The following is a 24,617-nucleotide window of genomic DNA, read 5'->3' as shown; positions in this document are numbered from 1 at the left end:
GCTAGGGCAGGAAAGTTATAAACCTTAGAAGAAGAGCTTCTATTAAAAATGTTAAAATACCTGCAGGATATATATATATTTAATTTTTTTTAGGAATGCAATGAATTTATTTGCTTGTAACTGTTTTATGAATGTTTTTCTATTAATGCTAGTGCATGAGTGGCTAGTATTTGTGTGTATATAAACTAATGTGGGTGTTTATAATATGCAAATTTCTATAAATAAATTTGGCTGTATCGATTTTTGCACTTATTTAAAAGTAGGAGGAAGACTGGGAAAGCTTATGAAAAAGCACTATGTTCTAACAGATGAAGAACAGAGAAGTTGAACACAGAAATATGGGGAAAGGATTTCTTTAATATTAACCTCCAGTAGTCCCTGTTAAATATAATATACATACATGAGGATTATTTTATTATTTAGCTTCCCTGAAATAGTTGCAGTCACTTGCAATTTTATCATGATGCTTTTGACTGTAGCCAGGTACAGAAATAGTATAATCATTGATTGAAAAAAAAAAAAAAAACAAAAAACAAAACAATTATAATTTGTTCTGTTTTTATTAAGAAACAAAGACAATAGTAAGCAATATTTTTATGGAAGGTAATGCTTTTATTTCTACCTTTTTTATTTTAGAACTTGTTAGTATTTTCTCTTTAAGTGTCAATTATCTTGGTCGCCGTTCAGAATTTGAGTGTCTGACTTTGATCATAGTATCGCTTCCTTGCAGCAATATTGCATAACGTTAAAGGAAAAGCAGTCCTAGCCATCTGTTAATGCCTGCCAGAGCCATGTGTAGCAGCTGTAAGCAGCAGTATTTTCCTCCCTTCCTTATGTCCATGCAGGCATAGTGACCTATTCTTATCCTCCTGCTATATATAATTGCGAATTATGAAATTGCTATTTCAGAATAATTCAGTCTTGGTCATCTTATTCTTTCGTGTGTAACTTCTTAATTTTTCTTCTATGAACACTGTTCTCGGAATTCTCCTTAAGCTTATTTCATTTTGGCTTTTTTATTGGAAAAGATTTTAAAAGATTTGAGTACTGAGGGGAAACGAGCATAACTTTACTTGCACATTTGGTTACGAGGAGAACTGATTGGGAATGCCAGTGTTGTTAGTGTTCATTCTTGGGAGCTGTGCTTACATTTTTCCCCCCCTTTTCCCTGCACTTCTTCCTTTTTCCTTTGGAGTTATTTTTCATATTTTTCTTTATCTTTTGTTTCCCCATCTTTCTGGGCTTGTTTACCAGAAGAGGTTCCTTTTTTCCTCTACTGTGTTGTTTCTTTTTTCCAAAATGACTTTTTTTTAGCCTTATTCTCATTCTTCTGAGTTTTTTCCTACCATGCATTACTTATGCATCTGTGCAAGCAATCTGCACATTTTGTGGCTAATGAGTGATGATGAGCTAGTCACAGATGCATTCACAGATGCATATGAGTGAGTGCGGTACTGTCAAAGGATGGTCACTGAAGTGGGAAGCTCGTCTAGAAAGAGTGACCCTTGATAGTAATTGGGGAGCCAAATTTGGTTTTTATAAATAAGTAAAATCTGTCTCTCTTGCAGCCTTCTAAGCCAACTAACTCTACCAGTTTCTGGATGTAGCTTTGTTTTCTTCATCTTGTCAGCCTGACTTCCTTGAATATTTAAAAGCTGGAGTGAGTTGTTCCATGATTACTTAGCCAAATTAACAATTGGCAGCTGCCAAAATATTCCTGCTACCTTCTCTTTACTTGCTTTCCCTCTACTAGTTGCTCTGGAGGCCATCTTGTCATGGGAGAAACAGATCCAACTTGCTGTCCTAGTAAAAGAATCATGTTTTCCTATTTCTTGTTTGATTCCGCCCCCCCCCCCCCCCCCCCCGCCCCATAATGAATTGAGTGGGCTCACTGCGACCACAGCTCTGATAACCAAAGCTAGCTTGAGGCAGGCAGCAGGAGCAAGGAGCCAAGAGCAGTCAGGGAGAGTGGGCAGAGAAATGACCTTTCTCTTTTAGTAATTGTAGACTACTAATTTGGCTCAAGTCATGCTTGGAAATGGCTCCTTGAAACAGGATGAAGGAAGTACAGATCTAGTGTTTGCAACCTGCATGTTGTAAATCGGTGAAATCAGGTCTCTGCTCTGCTACCTTGTTTTCCTGACTTTCAGCTGGGAAAGAGCCATTGTCAGTAGAGATCAAAATATCAAAAAATTTGGATTTCAGTTTCTTTGAGTTAGCTCTTAGTGGATTTTAGCAGTGGATCATCATTGTAAAATTAAATTTTCCTGGAATAAATATTTTCATCATAAAAGGAAAAATATTTTAACACTTAGGAATATTGTTGAAGCCATTTGTGAATGTGGTATATGTTCTAGGCTCAAAACGTTATGTTGTTACTTTATTATCAATCTGTCATGTTTTAAAAAAATCATAGTAGTTTCAAGAATTTTAACTGTTTTCCTAAAATTTGTGTGAGGGCGTACGAATTTAGAGGAGATTCATTCTTTCCTATTTTAAGTGGGAACCTCAGAGCCAACTGGTGACAGTGAAACTGACAGTACCCAAAGTTCTGTGAAAGGCATGATGTAAACATGATACAAATAATTATTTTTCACTCTTCTTATGCTTATTCCTGTTCCTTTAATAATGGTGGGCAACTAATCTAGATCAGTATAGGATTTTTAAGCAGAGCTTTCTCTTCTGCCCAACAGGTCGGAGGAAGTAATCTGTACTTTGTGTGTTTTAATCTTCTGTTAAACTCCAAAAATAGATGCTGTCTGAATGCTGTGCTCGTGATTTCTTTCTGGCTTAGCTGCTGATGGAGAATGACTAATGCTGGGCAAACTCAGCCCTGACATAACACAGCTGTGGTCGGTCCTGCTGGGGCTGAAGGGGATGTGTGATGCCCGGGCACAGGCAGCTGTGTTCGAGCCCTGCCTGCCTCTGTTATGGCAGCATTTGATGGTTGAAGCCATTATATTTGGTAGGAATGCATATAAAGAGAGATCATGTTTAACATTCACCACTTTGTAAATAGAAGTCTTTTAAACTGCTATGCTAGGCATTTAAAAATATAAAACTTGTCAAAGAAGGTGGTGGAAAGGTGAGGTGTTTGCTAGCTCTTAAGCTTGTATGAGAAGTTTTGGTGTCTGTACCGAATTGAAATCCTTGCATATTTAGGCTTAGCTTTTTCAATTTTAAATGTTTCATTGTCTTACTGCTGAGTTGGGGTTACAAACTTAACAGTGTAAATATATTGTTGCAGTCCCTGAGACCAGGAATTACTTACCATAATGGCACTTGAACATCCTGTCTACTTTCAGGTTATGTTTGCAACGATGTAGTGTAGTCAAATGAAACAATCACCCACTGTACTTGGTTTTTCTGAATCTGACTAGCCAAATAACTATGGAGGCACATGGCAAAACTTGACCACTGGCTGGGTAGATACAAGGAAGAATTTATGTTTACTCTTTTCTCATTTGAGAAACAGATGCTTCAGAAAACACTTATTTGTCTGTATTGTAGTATGAGAAATTACAGTTTTCAATTACAGAAACTTTTTCTTTTTTCTTTAGAAAGGACATAATTAGAACTTCCTTGTAATTTTTAAGAATGTGCTTTTGGGATTTAGAGCTGTGCATTGAATAACTAAGGAGAGCTTTGCAATTCAGTTTGAAGTGACTATTGATAGAACCAAATACATGTCAGGAATAATGTTGGACTTGTTCAGCTGAAGTAGTTTGAAATCTGATTATTTCTGTGTTTGGTTGTTAGTTTTTTTTTTTTTCCCAACTGGTGTATATATATAGCCTTTGTAAAAGCTGAGTTCTTTTGACTAGATATCGGTATATCACAAGCCATGACATCTGGGGAGGGTTAATTAGGTTGACTACAACAATTTTAGTTTCCTGCCAAGTCAATGTTTAATCAAACTAGTAGGCTTCATAAGCAGAGACATAAATAACCAAGTGTTTTTTTGAAAAACCTAAGGCTGATAGGGACTGCAAAATCAAAAGCTGAAGGTTCAAGGAACGTGTTTGTTAGCTGTGTTCGGTATACTCTGTGATAACACCTTGAGCAGATATCTGTTGTAGGTCTTATAATGGTGTCTTACTTCAGGCTGACAATTGATTTTCTTTTTACTGATAATGTGTCCAGCTAAAATGGTGTAGACCCATAATAGATTATCTTAATGTTAGTCTTTCATGATTTCTTTCTAAATCATTCTTTCTAGGAGAAATTACTTTTCTGCATTTATAGTACTATAGGAATGAAGAGGCTCTTTTCTGTTCCTGGCTGCTGCCTTGCCTCTCATAGTTTGCCTTGTCAGCCAAGCATAGCGTGTAACGGAGTTGTTTGCAGGGACTTGGTCCAAATTGCTTATCACTGGGTGAATCAACTATTACTGTGATTCGCAAAATCCAGGTTCTCTTTTATCTTGATTCCTGGCAGCTTGTTGACTTAGAAACCCAAAAGTTACTCTGCATATCAGTTATAAAGTAGGCACTTAAAATGCCAGGTAAAAGTTACAACCTGTAGAATGGCACTGATAGTAGCCAGTGTGCTACTATGAGCCAACATGCAACTGTCAAGTTGTGTAGATAATACAACATGATAAATTTTGACTCGGCTTAGGAATCTGTCCAGGCTGCAGAGGACTGACTGTATTGGGTGAGGATTCAGATTTTATATGCCTTCCTGGAATTTGTCCTTTTTTCCACAGTTCACACTGTGGTTAGAAGATTTTGTTGTATGATGTTGGAGGCTATGATGTTCATATACCTGTCAGGATTTAGGGATTGTTTCAGCTGTTCTTAAATGTAAAATACAAGCTCAACTCTCTTAATAAATTGGGAAGCATAGGGTTAACTATAATAGCTAACACTTAAGACTCTTCTGTATTCCCATAAACTATTCCTATAAACCTTTTTGTGAAAGCATTAATATCCTAAGACTATGGTTTCATGGTCACTTGTTGACATAAATTTGCACTGCACTTAAATGGGCAGCTCTCGACTGGCTAGTGCAGGCTCAAGGGAACAGAGGCCTGGTTTGTGTGCTTGAAGTGGTCAGGAAAATGCAGCTTAAGAGAAACAGTGTTCCCTGGTAAATTAACATCAGCCTGAAAAATAACCCAAGCTTCTCGGTTTGCTTTTAATAATTGTTAGATAACAAGAAGAGAGACTTTTTCCCCTTTCAACAGCTGGAACTACAATCTCCTCATCAAGGTACTCCAGGACAGTAAATTTGTTTTGTTCTGGCTTCTGCCTATTTGACTTGCCCTTTAGCTTTTCAGGGTCTGAGCATTACAATTTGCTATATAAAAAGCCTGCTGTGATTGTGTGATATAATAATAGGTGAACAGAAATGGTATAAATCCTGCTTTTGCTCCTAATATGACGGAAAAGAAAAAGAAAACGTGGGACAAAGTAATGAATTTAGCCATCTCTTATATTTTACCTTTTCTTTTAATTGTTATGTCCTTTGTTATCTTTTTCAGCCTCTTTACTCCAGATAACACTCTAGCTTATCTAGTAGCTGGAAGAAAAAAAGGTTCAGTTAAGCTGTTGCCTTCTTCAAATACAAAGTGAAGCTATGTTTCTGCATAGTAAGAGAATTGGTCGTAATGGGCGATTTGGATGACAGCAGATGCCCTGTTACACTTCTGGGTTGTCTATTCTGTAGAGATGGCAGCAGAGCAGCCTTCCTGCTGGGCTGGCAATACTTAATTGGTTAATCTAGTTAGTTTTTCAAGCTTAGAAAGAAAAATGGAATGACATAAAATAACATTGGGGTCAAGATAAGATGTACTCTGCCGATCGTTTAGGTATGAAATTGAAAAATTTATTTTTCTGAAGAAAAGTCTATGCATAAGAATAAATCTGTTTTGAAAATGAAGATTTTTTGCTGCAGTAGTTTTCTCATTGTTACTATGCTACATTTTTAAAGCTCTAAACTTGAATTTCTTGAAAGATTTTTTTTAACGTATAAAATGTCATAAATGTTTTAACCATATAAATTGGTATAATAACTTAGTACAGTTTAGTACTATAAAATGTTCTTAATGTGTTAGAATTTTTCTTCATTTGACTTTTTTTCCTGTCTGAAATTAGTACATTGTATGTAATGAACACAAACGTGCTCAACTGAAGTTAGTTGGTTTTGAAATAATACTGAGTGTTTTGAGATTGTTTCAACTGGACTACCTTCTTGATAGTTTACTCTGAGGCTGTAACTGGTATGAGGTTTTTAGAGTTCTACTTAAGTGGTGCTTCACTGTGTTGAAGTCTAGAAATAGATATTTAAAATGTGGTTTTCAGACTTAAATCTTTTTTTTTTTTTTTACCTCTCTAAAAGAGATAACACATGCAATAATTTTAGGGTAAAAATACTTTGAAACAACCTTAATGAGAAAAATTTGTAATGACTGATTTGATTGCCAAGCATCCAGTTATTGGGAAAGCATGGTGTTTGTACATTGGGATGAGTAAGCTCCAGATTAAGAGAGTCAGAGGGGAGTTTACTTGTCTGCATGCAAGCTCATTACTTAAAACTCCCATGGCAGTCAAGAGAGAGCTGGTTAATGTTGTCGCAGGAAGCTAGAGAACACCTTGGCTGAGTAGCCACAACTGGAGAATGTAAGAAGTTATTTCTCATTGTGACCAACAGCTCCTTCTGCAGAGTTATTGCCCAGCTGAGAGAACGTGAGAAATAAGGAGACCTGTTCCTTTTGGCAATAGGAAGTCTCCTTAGCCCTAATATGTCCCTTGGTCACTTACACTAGTGGGGCAGCATATGCCTCTTGGGAGAGAAGGTGGAGGGAATTTGTGACTGCAAATCCTTGTTAAGGTTAGGTGTATTATATCATGGTTGTCTTGACTCAGAATACCTTTATTTAAAAAAAAATTAAAAAATCTGTCTAGTATAATAATCAAAAAGTTGATAATTCATTTTAATAGCTAAGTTGGAAGATTAATTAAACACCTTTCATAAGGTGTTTAAAAGTGTTTCCAGTTATCGATTAAAGAAACAAAAATTCTGCTCATTGAACTGTTGGGAAAACTGAGTAAAAGTAAATAATACATTTTGCTAAAATCAATTGAAATGCTTTTTTCAGAATCTTGAGAGTGCTTGCTTCTTTTATGCTTCGCTATTGCGGTTCTCACGCTCTTTTTATGTAGCTATGCCGGATTGCACGGTTGATATACCGAGACAATCAGCTATAGTATTTGTAATAAATGGAAAATTGTCTAGAAGCTGTATAAAATTCATCGTTCAATTTCAGCTTGCTGAGCTGACTTGCGCATGCATGCAGTTTCTAAAGAAGAATGGTATGTTGCTGCCCTAGTGATCTGTCAATACAGCGCTTTAATGTAAATTCCACCAAGGGAAGCATTAAAGGTTGAAGTGTTGCCCTTCATCAAAAGAATTAAGTTTATAGGGAGCTGTATAGGGTGAAGTACAGGTCGTGGTCATGTTATTTATTTCTGAGATCCGTAGGTTAAACATACATAGATCATCTTTGAAGCTGGGACTGGAGTTGAAGAATCAATAAAGTATCGTTAGGTTCTGGTCATTGGTATTAATCATTTCCAGTTATTTATTTTCTAGAAGGTATTTGACTATGCTATTTGAAGAATAATATTTATTTGTAGTAGTAGGGTGAGACTTTGTCAGTTTATGGCCAGTACCTTTTTTTAGCTATGCTATATTGCATTTGTTAAAAAACAAAACAAAGAAATGTTGTTCCTTTTTTTAACATTCTATAAAAATACCCCAGTGTAGGATTTGGCAGAACTCTGCGATTACATGTGGTGTTTTGTGGAAGGTGTTTGAAATCTATACTGGGCCTGCTTTGCAAAATGTGGAAATGTGACCAGTCAGTTTTCAACCCTCAGATTTGGTTAGTTTTATAGTATATCGAACTAGGTACTGGTTTTAGTTTTGCTTATAGATGTATTTTTGTTTTCCTGAGAAACTTCAGTAATGCTGATTTTGGTGTTCTAATAGCAAGTTTGTCTTTTTTAGGAAATAAAGCCTCAAAGCCATTACAACCATGGATATAGTGAATCTCTTGGACGGAAAAGCCACATTGATGATTACAGCACTTGGGACATTGTTAAAGCCACACAGTAAGTTTATTTTTCAGTGTTAGATTTTTCTGTGTATTAGTTAAAAAAACAGTAATTTTTTTTTTATTAGCATAAAGGGGAGGGTGAACTGTATTTATGGATACAGTAGTGGAAGATTTCAGAAGTGTACTCTATAAAATTCCTGTTAAGGCAAATTTATGAGCATTGTACGAAAATACGTGGGAGGAATTCTGATAACTTGTAAATATAGGTGGTTGCTGGACAGATTGCTGGAAGAGAACATAAACATCAGTACCAACAGGAAGAAAGCCTTATTTTGTGTAGGTGGTGTTTAAGAGAGAGGTGGGCAACATTGATATGCAAACATGAGGGTTTCCTTGATTTGTTGACATCATTTATAGGTAGAAGGAACGTGTGTAACTTCCTTCATTTTCTCTGATTCTGCAGTTTCAGTGCTGCATGAAGCTGAGTTTATTGCTGAGAAAGGGTTGTAGGAGTAAACTGTGTGCAAATCTAATAATTGCATTCTTAATATAGATAAATTATACAAATTTGCTCACAGTCCTGCAGTGCATACTAACTCACAAGACTTTCTGAAGAATTGTCACAACGCTACTTTTTAGCTTGCTATTGTTTACCATTCAGAAACCACCACCACTGTCACTTTTCTTCAATGAGCTGAGATGATAGAGAGCTTTTGAAGTTTTTTCTTTTTTTTTTTTATTTGAATGCTTAAGCTATTATCTGTCTTGCTGAGCTATTTGCCTTTTTTTTTCTCAAAAGAAAATTTTTCTTTCCTTTTTTTTGTAAAAGGCATCTCCTCCAACTGAAAGCAGCTGTGCAGCTCTGCTGATGACACAGGCCCCGTTTAGGTTTAGAATGTATCTACTTTCATTCACTTTTTGAGTTGTGAGCAGTTGAACTTCCTGAAACAGATGTTAACTGACTCTGCAACTGTTGCTCTAAATACCTTTAATAGTAATACTACAACCTACAATCCTAATATGAGGGGATTTTTAGAAATGACAACATCAGCATAGCATCAAAGAAGCTGCTTCTTAGAAGCATGGGAATGTGATAGCAGAAGTGACTTTACAGGTTACCTGCTTCCATTCTTGTTTGCTCATTGCATGTTTGAAACCATAAAACACATTTGTGCCCCTTAGCCCTCAATTTTAGGCTGATCTTTCAGCTGAGTTATGATTATTTTCTGGTTTGCTCAAACAAGCATCAACAGGGCTGTGAATTATCTGTTATATTCCTTCCCAATCATGGTAAAATGTGATTTACAGAGTGATGACATCTCGCCGAAGAGGACTATAGTTTGGTATCGTAGCCCTAATGGTTAATATCACAGGGAAGGGGGACTTTCAGCATGGGTATATGATCAAGTGTTGGTATCCAGACAGCACTTCCTGAACTAGAGGGAGAACTCACCTTTAAGTATTTACTAGAATTTGGAGGCCATGTTATGTAAAACAGCTGTCTTAAAGGGAAAAATCTCTGAAATTCAAGGCAGAAAATAAACCTACCAAACATCATAAGACTTACAATAAAATAAATGATGCTGCTAACATATTAATTCAGTGTTACTAAGAAGATATACAGTTCCTATTAAAATTATGTAGTTATTCACTTTTGTAGAAATATAACCTCTTTTATATATATGAAAAATAGATGATCTTATCCTCTACCACCTGTCCTCAAAAATCAGTATTCACTTAGATTAAAATATCTGCTGACTTCATTTACTTTTTAGTTCAATGCTAATGTAAATAAGATGCCACAAAAAATTTTGTAAAAAATGGCTGCTTATCTGTCTCCCAGAACTCCCCTCCCCAGTTCAGTAAGCTCAAGCAAAACATAGAAAAATAAAATAAGAATTATTTTCTGTCTCTTAGTTTGAGTGTTTTGGTTTGTGGTTTGTGTTTTTTTTTTTTTTTTCCAAGTCCAGACATGTAGCATTCAGCATGGAATTCACAACACAGTTTTTGTTTTTCCAGAACACTTACCAAAGAGAATACAACAGGTTTTTTTAGTGCGGTATGGTCAAATGGTACCTGGATACTTACCATTAGTTAAATGAAATTCTGTTGGTCTTGGGAGTGGTCCGATGGCTAATTATAATAATCACATAATCATAGAATAGTTTGGGTTGGAAGGGACCTTAAAGATCGTCGAGTTCCAACCCCCCTGCCCTGGGCAGGGACACCTCCCACTAGACCAGATTGCTCAAAGCCCCATCCAGCCTGGCCTTGAACACCGCCAGGGATGGGACATCCACAACTTCTCTTGGCATCCTGTTCCTGTGTCTCACCACCCTCACACTAAAGAACTTTTTCCTAGTATCTAATTTAAATCTCCCCTCTTTCAGTTTAAAACCGTTACCCATCGTCCTATCTCTACACTCCTTGAAGAGTCCCTCCCCATCTTTCCTGTAGGCCCCCTTCAGGTACTGGAAGGTTGCTACAAGGTCTCCCCTAGAGCCTTCTCTTCTCCAGGCTGAACAATCCCACTCTTTCAGCCTGTTTTCATAGGAGGGGTACTCCAGTCCTCTGACCATTTTTGTGGCTTCTTGTGTATCTTCCTTTGTTTTAAAGAAAAAAAAAAAAAGTCGAACTGATCTGTCATTCAAAATGATTTGACATTTCATGTAAGACCACTTAAATTGCAGGCTTCTTGACAGGCAGAAGGTGTATTTTGCCATAGCATAGAATTGTTTGCTATTAAATTTCTGATAATCCAAGCAGGAAGCAGTTAGTCGTGGCATTTACGTAGCTTGTCAGTCATTTAATTTTTTCATAATCATTGTTGTTCTTACAGTATTTGATGTGCTGCGTTATTTACATTATTGTTGCAACATACACAAAAATGGGGAACACAGTTCTTTAAAGATGATGAAGAAAAATGGAATGAAAAGGTTTAAAACTCATCTGTACTTCATATAAGTTGCTTGACTGTAGAATGCTGTTTTAAGATGTTGAGTTTATTGGTGCTTGATTACAGAGAAATAAAACAATGTTAGTATAATAATGCATTTGCTTTTATGTTTTTAAATAAGGGAAAATAAGAGCTTGCAAGCTCTGCATATTTTTCCAAAAGTATTTGTTTACTTTTTCATATTGAACTGTTTGTGTGCTTTACCTTCTTAGTCTGTAGACTGGACACTAATTAAATTAACATGCTCATATGCTATGAGCTACAAATCTAATAACCTCTTACAATCAAATTAAGACTTCATATAAAAGAGCTATTCAGCTGATGTTCTCATTGCAAAGAGTTTATCAGTATTTATATTTTTCCCCATTATGTTCCTGATGAATTCTCCCACAGACATGGCAGCCTAGACATGCTTTATACCAAAAATAGTCTGTCTCTGTGTTTATTTTGCAGAAACTTGTGGGAGTAAAAATCGTGTTTGGTTTTAATATCTATTGATATAGAGTACAGTTTTCACTGGCTTTCTTATAAATATGTCCATGGGTGCCTTGGTAGCATTAAAAGTAGTAGTGTCTTAGCCCTTCATCTTGCACATGTTACAATATGTGTGTAATCTCTTGGCATCTTGTCATTTGGTTATAGCAAAATTATTTGGTTCATATAAAATTTCCACTGTGTTTCTGAAAGCAGAAGCAGACCACTCGTATGTATTTGAAAATCTTTTTTTCAAAGCAGTAGTAAAAAAATCATCCATCCTTGCCTTTGCTATTGCAATGGAGGAAGATTGCATAAGTACTTCACTTATAACTGCATAGAAAGTCTTTGAATTTCTCTGCATCTACAAAATCAGAGGGTGTGCTCTGTACTGTTTTTGTTCCTCTGTGATATCCAGTGCTCTCACTGGAGCTGCAAGGGAATGGAGTCTTGTAAAAAAAGTCATAAGTGATTTAGAAGTTAAATTTAGTGGAGATATGTTGGATACGTTTATTTCTATCTCTTCTGGCACCAGTAGCCCTGTGTCATCCAAGCCTGGAGTCACAACTTTGAATATGATGTCTTGGGAAGGGTACTGTGTTAACAGAAAAAGTTAAAAAGTTGGTACCTTTGTTTTGTTTTGAATCTTTTAAACCGTGAAACGAAGGAAAAGAAGCTAATGTTCACAGATAGGGAAGCGTATGATGGGTTATGACTAGGAGAACAAAATCTGAGGGACTTTAATCATTGCATCATGATTTCAGTTCTTTTGAGAGTGAATAGACACCTTCTGCTTGTAGTGAACTTCAGCGAATTCCAGCTATGCTGAAAGTATGTTAAATAACCATTATGAACACGGGTATTAAACATTGATGATATTAACGAGTGCTTTTGTGACTTCTAGAAGATTGATTCCTTGTGCTCAAGTGTTACAATTTCATTATGGCAAGATTAACTTCTCTGTTAGTTTTACCCACTGAGATCATTCAAAATGAAGTTGTGTGCATTGCGAAATAGTGCAGCATGAAATATGAAATATGCTGAATCTTGTTCAGGAAGAGAATTGTTGGATACATTTGAGAACGTGCTTTTTTCCTCACTATTTCCCTTCATTCATAGGGTAACTGATAAGGGAAAAAAAAATACATATGGAATAATTTGAATTGGTGAGGGCTGGCCAAAGTGACAATTACTGCTGGCTTTTTTGAGCTAGGATGGGCAGACCGTGCCATAGGTACGCATTCTTTATGCCTGGTCATTTGTGCCCATGGAGTTTGATTGTATTGCTGAAAGTGAAAGGTACCTGAAATTCACATGAAAGGGTGGGATTTTTTTAACCACACTAGTAATATAGCCACAACCTTCTAGGCAATTTGATGCTTTGGGACATAGGCAAGAGCTGAATTTCTCTTGTCTCTCAACATCACTGTTAACAGTTCATTAAGCAGCTCTTGAGTTATCCTGGTGCTATTGAAAACAAAGCTGTCTTACTGTTTAACACAAAAAGCATGAGAAAGTAGGAAAGGCTTTGTTAGTATTTAACCATCATTCATGGGAATGAGACTTCAAAAGATAAAAAAGGTCATTTTTCTACTAATTGCATTTCCAGTTAAAACAGCTTTGATTGGTGTTACAATGATAGCGAGATGAGGGAGCGAGCTCCTGGCTTACCTACTGTTTGTTGGCATGGTGATGTGCTCACGGAAGAGAGATTCCTTCCTAGTATTGCGGCCAAATTTCATGTTAATCATGCAGCAAAGCTGGCAGTGTCTATTTCCAGGAGTCGATGTGCTTGCAGACAAAAGATTAAAAAATGAATTACATACTTAAAATGCAAATGGCTTCCAGGATACTATTTTTTAAAGTATTTAATTCAGGCTATCTTTAACCTGCAATGACAAATAAAATGTTACAGGTTAGTTACCGAAATGGCTTAGAGACTGTAATAGTGAAATGAGGTTGCAAAATGGTATTTTTTCTCCTGGAAGAACTGGTCCCATTTCTTTCAGAACAAGGCAAGCTCAATAGTATGCTTTAATTATACTCCATATTGATGTTTACAGCATCACCTCTAGAGTTCACGCAGATGCTGAAATTTTTTTAGGTTAATACCTCAATCTCTGGTGAGGGTTTGAGTCTTTTCCTCCATTCCTCTTTCTTGAAGGGCATAAAGCCCTTTAACAACATTGTGAGCATGATTATGCTGAGTGTCTGAAATAGGTAACTCTCTCATTTTGTAATCTAACAGTGAGTCACAAACCTTTGGAGAAGGCAAGGTGAAGTCAGCTGCAGCAAATTGATGGAAGAAGACTGTAGGTAGTATGTGAGAGAAGAATGCTACGTTTCTAGGACAGAGCTCAAGAAACCATGACTGCCTCAGATCCAGTGTTTTATTTAATTGTAGAGAGCCTGCTGGTTCCAAGAAGAGGAGCAAATTGTTGTAAATTCCTAACCTTTTTTTTTTTTTTTTTTTTGCCAGGCAGATTTTATCTGTCTAGATCCTGAAGTCCTCTTGTGACAATTTAATAAATTTAAGTGTTATTAAATTACACCATGTGTTACATCTTTTGTAATCGGTTACGATTGAGTTCAAGATACCAAAATAAATTTCTAGGAACGGACAAACTGATGTTGACTTAAATAAAAAAATTGCTATACACCTCATTCTCAGTTTAACTTTTGGAAAGTGTTTTGTTTTCCTGCAAAGGCTCTTCTGATGTATTGCAGAACTTCATGATTTGTTTTGTGGCCAAGCGGTAGGAAGTACCTGTGACTTGCAGTTTGCCTTCCAGACAGGAGGAGGGGAAGTCTATGATGCTAAATCCAGAGAGGGAATCTATTCCTACTAATCCTTGTTGTATCTGAACCCATGCACTAGTCTTTGCCCAGGGCCTCACAGCAGCATATGGGTGAATTCTAGAGGGTGGTATTTGTAAACATTAGTGGAGGAGCATAATTAGAGCATCCTATCAGGGCTTCTGCAGGGGCATTCGTGACAGTGTTCTGTCTTGACAGGCTGCAGAGTCAATTCACATGCTTGCTACACCTCTCCTTCATTTTCATATCTCTTGAGCAGAGTTCTCCAGAAAGCAGCATCACATTTTCTGCAAGACTGGAGATTTGCTTTAAATAAAATAAAAAACCCATCACCAAAACTCCCAAAGAACGAACACCCCCATATCCCAGCCCCCAAAGACTGTGTCAGCATTGCTTCATTATACCTGTCTTGGTAGCATAGTTGAACAAAAACTTGACTAGGTATCAGAGATTACTTTCAAGGAGGTCCATTTTGTGTTGTGTCATTAACGTGGTAGGGCACTCATCTAAATAATTTGCATGTTTTACCATAGCTGATCGATAGTAGTGTTGTGATTTAACCTGGCTTAAATCAAAACCTGAGCCGCACACGGCTGCTTGCTCGCTCCCCTCTGGTGGGGTGGGGAAGTGAATTGGAAGGGTATAAGTGAGAACTCATGGGTTGAGATAAAGACAATTTAATAGGGAAAGCAAAACCTGTGCGTGCAAGCAAAGCAAAATAAGGGTTTCATTCATTACTTCCCATCGTCAGGCAGGTGTTCAGCCACCTCCTGGAAAGCAGAGCTCCATGTGATTGTATGTGTAACAGTTACTTGGGAAGACAAATGCCATAACTCCTAATGTCTCCCTCCTCCTCTTCTTTCTCTTTCCCCCAGCTTTTATTGCTGAGCACAGTGTCATGTGAAACAGGGTATCTCTAAGGTCAGTTGGGGTTAGTTGTTCCAGCTGTGTCCCCTCTCAGCTTCTTGTGCACCCTCAGCCTTCTCACTGGCCGGGCAGCATGAGAAACAGAAAAGGCCTTGCTTGACCGTGTGTAAGCACTGCTCAGTAATAGCTAAAATGTTGTGTTATCAACACTTGAATTTGTGACCAAAACAAATGTAGCCTCATAGGAGCTACTATGGAGAAATTAATTTGATCCTAGCCAAAACTAGTGCATGTAAGGAAAATCCTAATCTATTGCATGAATAGTTTACATGATTGCCTCTTAGACTCTATAGAAGTTAGCATTATTGTGTTACTGGGTTATTTGTATCTTTCCAATAACTTAGAATATTTTATTAACATAATTCCTGCTTGTTGTGTAGTAGTACTTATTTGAGCAGGATGAGTCAGCTAAACTCAACCTTGGGCAGTACAATTTTTTTCACTGGTGGCTTAAACCTAATAGCAAGGCTGTAGGTCAATAATTTATTACATTATGGCTTCAGTTAGTTGTTTTAAATGAAAGCAGGAGAAGTCTACAGTAGGAAGGGTTGTCGTAACGGCTGACTGGAGTAGAACAGCTTGTCAACAAAAGGGCCATTTGCTATTCTATAGGAATCTCTTTCCAGGTTACCTCCAGTGTGGTGTTGTACTGTAGTAAGATCAGAATTTGCTGTGTTGCTTTCAGAAGTCCTTTCCTTCATTTCTGCTGTCTCTTCTCACTCCTCATTCTTGGCTGACCTCTCTTTAGTAGTCCTAGCCTTTTTTCAGTGGCCCTTTCAGCTGAGGTGTGGGTGTGTGTGTGCAAGTCAGGAATGGTACCCGTTAAGCCATTTGAACAAGAACTTGTCAGGCCACGTTGCTGATCTAGACTGGGACTTGGAAGATACTGCGCCTAAAGATTGGCCTGACTTAAAACCTTATCAGTTTTCCTGGCAGTTATCTGTGTCTGAGCATGTGTATCTTGTCTAGCTGGTTGCATATTTTTAAGTCTTTGTATAGCAAACCTCTTCTCTCCCCACCTCACCCCCAACTGATTAAAAACAAAGCTTCCTCGTTAAAATTGTTCGTGACTGCTGCTTTTTTACTCAGTCTGAGAGACCAAATTTTATAGGTTTGTTGCCAATTGGTATGTACTGCACACAATAGTCTTTGTTCTGATCTTTTGTAATGTTTGGAAAGGTTATGGGTATGACAGTGATTTCTAGCATTTTTTATAATTTCTAGTGCAACTTTCCTAAGAAGTTGAAAACAACATGATCTAAGTAGGTTGTTATGTCTAGTACTTTTTTTTTACTAGTGTCCAACTAATTTATGTACTTCAGGCCTGTGAAAGGCTTGGAAAGCATTCCTGAGCTTTGCCAATTTGAGTCACTTGAGGCTTCACTATGGGAGCAATGTCCAGATTGAGATCCATTCCAATACATGAAAGAAAATATAAGAATGACAACTGCCCTGGAAAAAAGGTCTCGGCATTAGTTACAAAGGAGCTTTGCGTTGTCTAAGGCTGTCTCGTCTGCAGAAAGTAGAGCACAGAAGCAGCATAAGGAAAACTTAGTGAATTCCAACTTTGAGAGGCTGTTAACATTCTGCTCTAGCAGAAGTTGGATGTCACGAGGCATTGATCTTGATGTCAAGGTTTGCCCACACATCAGTCTCCTCCTTGAGACTTGAGAAATCCCTGTGGGTTGTACAGACATTGAAATGTAATCTTTACATGCCTTTCTGCATTTCTTTTATTGCCAGTAAAAATAGGTGATAAAACAGTGTAAGCATCAAGACAAACATTATTTAATGTTGGAGTCGTTCCTACATTAGATGCCTAAGTGATATTTATGCTTGCTGAATTGTTTCAACTTTCAAACATATGCAGAATTTTTTTCAAATGAAGGTAGCTCACACTTTAGTAGTCATCTTTAATGAACGAACTCATTTCATATTAAGGTATAGAATTTTGAAGCAGAATAAAAGAATAGATGGTACTAACTTAAATCAGACAAATTGCTGGGTTTTTTTATCTGAGAAGAAAAATGGGAAGTGTTTGACCTCTGTTAGTGTTTGTAATTGATCTGATGATCTTACCAGAATTTTAGGAAGATACTGTCAAATTAGTTGGCTGACCTTTTTTGGTCTTCAAGAGATGGAAAGGAAGGAGAACAGAGGTGGGAGAAACAAATGTAGTGGCGTCGCTGGGAAGAGTTTTATTTATTCTCAGTTTAATACTTATCTATATTTTGCCATGCTCTACTGTATAGTTTGCTGTGGAGACAAGTTTTCTGTAAAATCTTGAACTGGTTCATACAACTTCTGCCAGTGGAAGTGCCCTTGTTGCGAGAGATTTGTAATCATATAGAAACAGAAAGTTGAGTTTCTGCTTCATTTCTCTTCTGTTGAAGCTTTTGTATTGTGACCATAAGCATGGTGTTTGCGGAATGCGTTTTTATCCGAGGTAACAACTTTGAAAAATCTTGTTTTCTTTTTCAAGGTATGGAATATACGAACGATGTAGAGAGTTGGTAGAAGCAGGTTATGACGTACGACAACCAGACAAAGAAAACGTGACACTTCTCCACTGGGCTGCAATCAACAACAGGATAGATCTGGTGAAGTACGTATTACACTTTAGGTTAAACATAAACCAATCATGTCCTTAAAAGTGTTGATTTCTCTTTTTAAGGTGTAAGTAATCTTAATTCTATTAAAAATGCAATTTTTAGTCCTGAAATTCGGGGGTGAGGGGAGTAGTCAAAAGACCTAATTTGCATTTTGGCAGAAATGTTTTTATGACACGAACAGAAATAAAACCTATGAAATGTCCAAAAGTCAAGATTGGATGCTTCTCAGGTGAGATTAGCCTGTGGAACAGCTGTTCAGCTGCACGTGCAGTGTCTTTATACTGTGGTATACTTGTTGAAATACCAAATTTCTTATTTGAAGAGGTGAAATTTGATGCTAGATGGTAGTGAATGTTTTTCAATAAGCAAGATTAATGTGATGCAAGGGGCAATTTCCGCTTCATTCAGCATTTCAAGAAGTTCTAACTTAAATAACTTCTTTGCATTTTAAAAACACAGCTGTTGCAACAGGTAACATTGCAGCACCTCTCCCTTCAAGTAATAACAATCTTTAATTGCGGGAGCTATGGGATTTGGGGTATTTTTTTGCTTTTCAGTTTATAAAGTCTGGAGTGTAATACTTGAGACTATGTTTTAAAACCTATTGTTATCTTTCAGAACACAGCTTAAATTCTGAAAGGATAGTTCCTAGTACTTGCTGTCTTGCAAGTTGTGAGTGTATATAGAACATGTTTGGGTTTTTTTCTCTACCGGTAACAAAACAATGAATTAAGTACATGCAATAAAATCCACATACACAAAATATTGATGAGATCCTCCTTTGCCTTCTGTGACTTGGGCGGTATGGCTAGAAGACTTGCCGGTGAAGACTGAGGCAAAAAAGTCATTGAATAATTCAGTCTTGTCCATATCCCGGGTGACCAGGCCTCCTGTTTCCTTCTGGAGACGGCCTGTTTTTTCATTAGTCTTCCTTTTGTCACCGACATAACTCCCCACCAACCCCTCCTTGTTTGTGAGAACAAGGTCCAGCATGGCACCTCTCCTTCTTGGCTCCTTTATCACTTAGAGAAGGAAGTTATTATCGAAGCATTCCAGGAACTTCCTGGATTGCTTATGCCCTGCTGTGTTATCCCTCCAACAGATATTGGGACGGTTGAAGATAAAGATAGGTAAATGGATACTTAGATCTGATGAGAAGAACCTTGGGGTCCTGGTAGACGGGAAGGTGACTGTGAACCAGCAATGGAGTCTTGCAGCAAAAAACCATCAATGGTATACTGGGCCTCTTTAAGAAAAACATTGCCAGCATTTTGAGGGAGGTGATCTTTCCTCTTTACTCAAGCGTTGAAGTTGAACATCTGTGAGAAATCGTGGGTTCCCCTTTGCAAGAAAGATATGGGCTTACTGGGGTGAGTCCAGTACAGGGACATAAAGATGATTAAGGGACTGAAACATCTGACATAAAGAGAGGCTGAAGAGCTTGGACTTCTTAGCGTAGAGACGAGAAGGCTTATCTTGTCAATGTACCTAAGATCCTCAAGTAGGATCTTAACAATGTCTATAAGTACATGGGATACCTGGTAATATAATGCCTGGAATCTTATCAATGTATATAAATACCTCCCTGGGAGGGAGTAAAGGACAGCGCCAGATGTTTCTCGGTACTGCACAGGGGCAAGATAAGAGGCAGAGAGCACAAATTAAAACACACATGAAATTCCACCTGAACATCAGGAAACACTTACTTTACTGTGTGGGTGACTGAGCATTGGCACAGATTGCCCAGAGAGGTTGTGAACTCTCCACCCCTAGAGATATTCAGAACCCAACTGGACATGATCCTAGACAACATGATCTAGATGCTTTGATCAGGGGTGGCTAGACTAGATGATCTCCAAAGGTCCCTTCCGAACTAAATGATTCTATGAAATAATTGAATGTTTCTGAAATATTTTTTTTATTATATGTAATAGAGATAGCACAACAGGTTTTATGTCTTTGTTGGGGGTAGAAGCTTATCATGGAAACCATAATTCTGCATGTGGTATCTTCCTTTCATTATAAGATAGGTTACCACTGTGCTTTCTGGCACCCTGAAAGAGAGCCTCTTGCAGTGATGCAGGACATGGTTTACCTAAATAACCTTTTTTTGTGATGGTACATTTTAGACCCTGTTGTTTTCTACCTTTTAATTTCATTTTCCTTACAACTTGATGGGAAATAATGGAAATGTGTAAAATTTTTCAGATAGCTGTTTTTCTTTAAGAGAAGTACAACATCTAAAAGCAGTTGTTATATTTTAAGCTCACTTTTTTTATCCATCTTGAACGCATAATGAATTACGTGCAATGAATTGTTCATCTTACTTGAGCGGTTGGAAGACATATTTGTATTACAGATATTCCATCTCATTTGATACGTCTTTATAAGGTCTGAAAAGTGAATGGCACTGAGACAACTTTCATAATTTAAAAACATTGGTATGATATGAGGCATTTGAAAAAACAGGCCTATATTGTGGATGACGTTAGTTTCTGTATTAGCTTCGCAGTTGAGTGACTCCACCTGTGTGATGCTTGATTATGACTTAATGCTTTAGTTCACAAGCATTTTATGTATCCTACAGCTTTTCCTTGTAAAAAACCCACCAACCAAACAAACACAAAAAGCCCCAACCCTAAATAAACGAAAAAGCCTCACCCCAAAAAATTTGCTTGGGGACCTTCTATGATGCAGAGAGTTAAAATCAGACCAAATTTTAAATTCCCCATTAGTCCTCTTTTGAAGCTAAATTTGTGAAAGAAGTACTTTAGCATGTGAGTATTTTATGTTGTATTTTACCTTTTATTTCCCCTTCAAGCATGTTGCTAACAACTTCCTGCTATAGCAATTATATTGGACATAGAGGTGGTTCAAAATCAAGATGTCAGATTCAGATAGATGCAAGTCCATGCTTAAATCTCTATCTGAATTTTCAGTTATGTCTTTATTATCTGTTAGGGAGATGTCTTCACGTGCATTTGAGTGCTGGAAACTTGTTCTGAGAATTTTAATACAACATAACTTTAATTGTACCAGCCATATCTCTTTCAAGTTATTTTAGTATGAGCCCTGACGATTGAATGCTCTTAAATCTGATGTGTCTAATTCTTCCTTTTTCCTCAACAGTATGTCAAAGCTCTTGTCCCTTCTTGATGCATCTCTACCACTGTGACATACTTCATTGCATTTTCTTCCTGCTGTTTACTAGAGTGCATGTGACTACTTATGTGCTTAACTTCATACAGAATTCATTCCTCCTGATGCAGTTCTTGTGCTCCAAGTTCCTCTGTCCTTAGGGGGTCTTGATTTATTTTAGTTTATATCACCCAGCATATTGTGTGCTCTCTCCCTCTCTGTTTTGTGAGACAACAGATTATCCTATTTCCTTAGAATCACAGAGATGGAGTCAAAGTGTAAGTGCTCTGCTTAGGGACATGGTTTAGTGGTGGACTTGGCAGTACTAAGTTAACAGTTGGACTTTGTAATCTTAAAGGTCTTTTCCAACCTAAATGATTTTATGATTCTGTCTCAGTGTCTTGCTTACTAGATATTGACTATACGAGGTCTTCCCAGTGAAGTAGCTTAGCAGCTCATCTGTGGAGAGTGCAGGCTTAGAACTAGACGTCTCTTGTTTTTAGTATTTCCTCGTCCTGTCTATTGTGAGACTTGAGAATCAACATAGATACCGGTGAAGCCCATTGATATTTTATAAGGAAAACTACAGAACCTTTTCTTATTCCTGTAGGATTAGTGAGAAGCATCAGGCATCCACAATGTAACTCTCCTTTCATCATGACACAGATCTGTTGGTCTGTCTTCAACGCAATTTTGTAAAAATGCAAAAATTAGCCTTTTATCTCTACAGTTACCTACTGACTGCATTTCTCCAGACAAGGATTTCTCTTCCACTTTTCCTCTTTCTAGCAACTGTGACTGCATACACTTTGATTCCACAAGCACTGAATTCAAGCTGGGGCAGTTTTCAAATGCCTGGCAAGGATTTAGTGATCCTAGTATGGAGATCAGTGGAAGGATTTTCTTCTTAAGGCGACCTCTTATCAGATCTGCTTGCTTTGAATGCAAGAAGATTGCTTAAATAGGACTTACACACCAGGCATCTTCTAGATGGAAGCTTAGATGACTCACTGGGAGTAGAATCGCCCAGTTACACCTTTCTCCAGGGACATTCTCAGTAAACACAAAATTGCTTCTGCAAGATCTACCCAAGCAAGGAGATGAAGTGCTCAGTCTGGTTTTGCAGAAAAATCTCACCATTTATGTGTACTGAAACTGAAATGCAGTGATAACGTAGTCTAAGAACACCCTTAAGGAAACATAAAATGTTATTTCAATGTGCCATCTGGCAGGAGATTGCTGCCTTGTCTTTTCCCAGTTGTCAAACTGCAAGTTCTTCCTTCTAAATAAAATGTACTAACCAGTAAGCAGTGCTGCTGCTCAGTAGAATCTGAACATATTCTGTGTTTATGCGGGGACCGGTGTTTGAATGAAGACAATCTGTTTAATGTTCACCTCCCCATGAGTGGCTGTCACATCAGTGATATGGATCCAAGCTTTGACTGTGAATTTCTCTGTGCTGCCTTGTATCTAGACAACTCCTTCCCAAGGTGGACTAAATAGCTTCTCAGTGTCTTTTTCAAATTTGTTCTTTGGTAGTTGAGACTTTGCTTCGCAATAACAAAATTATGTTGTCCCTCTACCTTACGTAAGCCTTGTCTTTTCACCTACACAAGAGCAAGACTTTCACAAAATCTTTTGTTATTCTCATTAAGAAATCCAAAAGCCAAACTTCAGCAGAGACATTGCAATCTTGTTCTTTTGTTGTTGGAGAACAGTGGAGCGGATTGTCCTATGTCAATCAGAGCAGATCTTGTTTGTCATACAAACCAGAGTTTGTGTGTCTTTGGCAAGCCTGCTGAAGGACTTACTGTGTCTGATGGCTCTAAAGCAACTGTATAAAGGGTCTGTTCCTTTAGATATTTTTAGTGTGAACATGGTTAGTAATGCATTTTTCAGTTTCTGTTCCTAAAGGTAACTTTTGGGCTGGTTTTGAAGTTCCAGTCTGTGAATCAGTAAGCCCTAAAGAAAAAGAAGATAGTTACTTAGAGTAATGTTTTTCAAATTGTTTTGTTTGTTGCCCTTCTTCTTGCCACGTCTTGAAACACTTAGAGCAATTGAGGTGCCAAAATCTCAACGCTGAGGATTTGAAGGACAGTTTGTGTGGGTGGGAGAGCAGCATTCATATATACCTGACAGGTATTTTGAAACTGAAAAGTCTGCAGGCACAGGTACTTGAAATGTGCAAGCACTTAGGAATCTATAGCTAGATAGTGCTTGTCCTGCTTTGAGGACAACAAACAACAATAATTGTCAAAGGTTTCTTAATAATAACCTTTTTTTCCCAGTGGCTTATACAGTAGTGAATGAAGAACTAGAAGCCTTCTGGGAAAGCCTGTTTCGTAAAAACATTAATTTCTTTGTAAGGTGTGCATTTTCTTTCACAAAGGAAAAGGAATATTGCCAGTTCAGTGTCCCATATAAAACAGCAAGGAAAACAGCTCATAGAAACAGTACAAATGACTATGAATACGAATTGCTGCAGTTAAATATGGGTAACTTGTTTTGTTCCAACAGATAACGCATCTTTTTATAAGTGTTCTTTAGGGAAAAATAATTTCCAGAACATCATTTAGAAGTATTTTTTAAATACTCTGATGTTTTTGTCCTTTGGTTAATAACAATTGAGAAGTATGCAAAAATCTTAGCACTTGGCTAAACATGTAACTTAAGTGTGAACTCTTGGAACAGTGACTTCAGCAGGGCCATTCCAGTAATGGTACATGCTGGAAGTTGAATTGTATACAACTTTGCCATTTTAGCCAAAATTTTCTAAACATGCTAGTCTTTTAGCAGCATATTCTTTTACCATTAATTCAAATTTTTTTTTTTAATGCAACAGTCTCTGAATATTTTAGAAGAATCCATTTTATTAAATACTTCCATGGTGGCACAGTTTGTACTAATCTATATAGAGAGAGCAATTTTTCTGTTTTACCTTAGAACCAAAGTAGGAAATAGCATATTTAAAATAAAGCAGGAAGCATCCCCCCTCTCCCAAGCCACATCAAAAAGGCAACAAGTTGAATGTATATGTATGACCTCTTAAAAGGGAGGTTATATAAAGGCAAGGAAAGTTTCTGATCTTCCGTAACTCTTTCACATAACATCAAACATATTGACTGTGTGTCCTTTATATTTAACCAAGACGAGAAATAATGTTTACTATTTTTGTTATTCCAGATACTATATATCAAAAGGTGCTATCGTTGATCAACTTGGAGGAGATTTAAATTCTACCCCACTTCACTGGGCAACAAGGTGGGGAAAAATCTTCTGGAATTTTCTTTTCCTGTGTTTTTTCTTAACGTATTATCTGCTACTGACTGACTTACAAATTTTCTGGGAATACTTTGCACAAGAATGAACTCAGTGGTTGATAATTGGGCACACTGTGAATGTGGCATGTTTAAGCTACAGGAGCTTTCAGCATATAATTCAGTTTTTGTGTTATCTCTTCCTGATGTAGGGGAAGATGATTGCTATGATAGGAAAAAACAGTAAAGTAAAATTAGAGTCTGTTATCGCCGTGGTTTACTCTTACTTTGGGGATCTTATTTCTGTGAGTCTTCCAAAGTTCAGTAACACTTGTGCAGATGGGGCTTGGGATGATTTTGTGTGACATTGTCCT

At 37.3% G+C, this 24,617-nt stretch overlaps 1 protein-coding gene across 1 annotated transcript in view; it reads left to right on the top strand.

Moving 5' to 3' along the window:
* ZDHHC17 (zDHHC palmitoyltransferase 17) overlaps positions 1-24,617 on the top strand; it is a 76,343-nt gene that overhangs the window by 11,328 nt on the left and 40,398 nt on the right. The window contains exons 2-4 of the mRNA XM_074144425.1: positions 8,014-8,117; positions 17,719-17,841; positions 24,170-24,247. Coding sequence (XP_074000526.1) covers positions 8,014-8,117; positions 17,719-17,841; positions 24,170-24,247 — 305 coding nt within the window. The remainder of the gene's footprint in view (positions 1-8,013; positions 8,118-17,718; positions 17,842-24,169; positions 24,248-24,617) is intronic.

This window comes from Numenius arquata, chromosome 2 (genome assembly GCF_964106895.1).
Source record: "Numenius arquata chromosome 2, bNumArq3.hap1.1, whole genome shotgun sequence".
NCBI classification, from domain to species: Eukaryota; Metazoa; Chordata; class Aves; order Charadriiformes; family Scolopacidae; genus Numenius; species Numenius arquata.
Note: the sequence above shows the minus strand (reverse complement) of the source record. Positions and strands in the feature narration are given on the sequence as shown.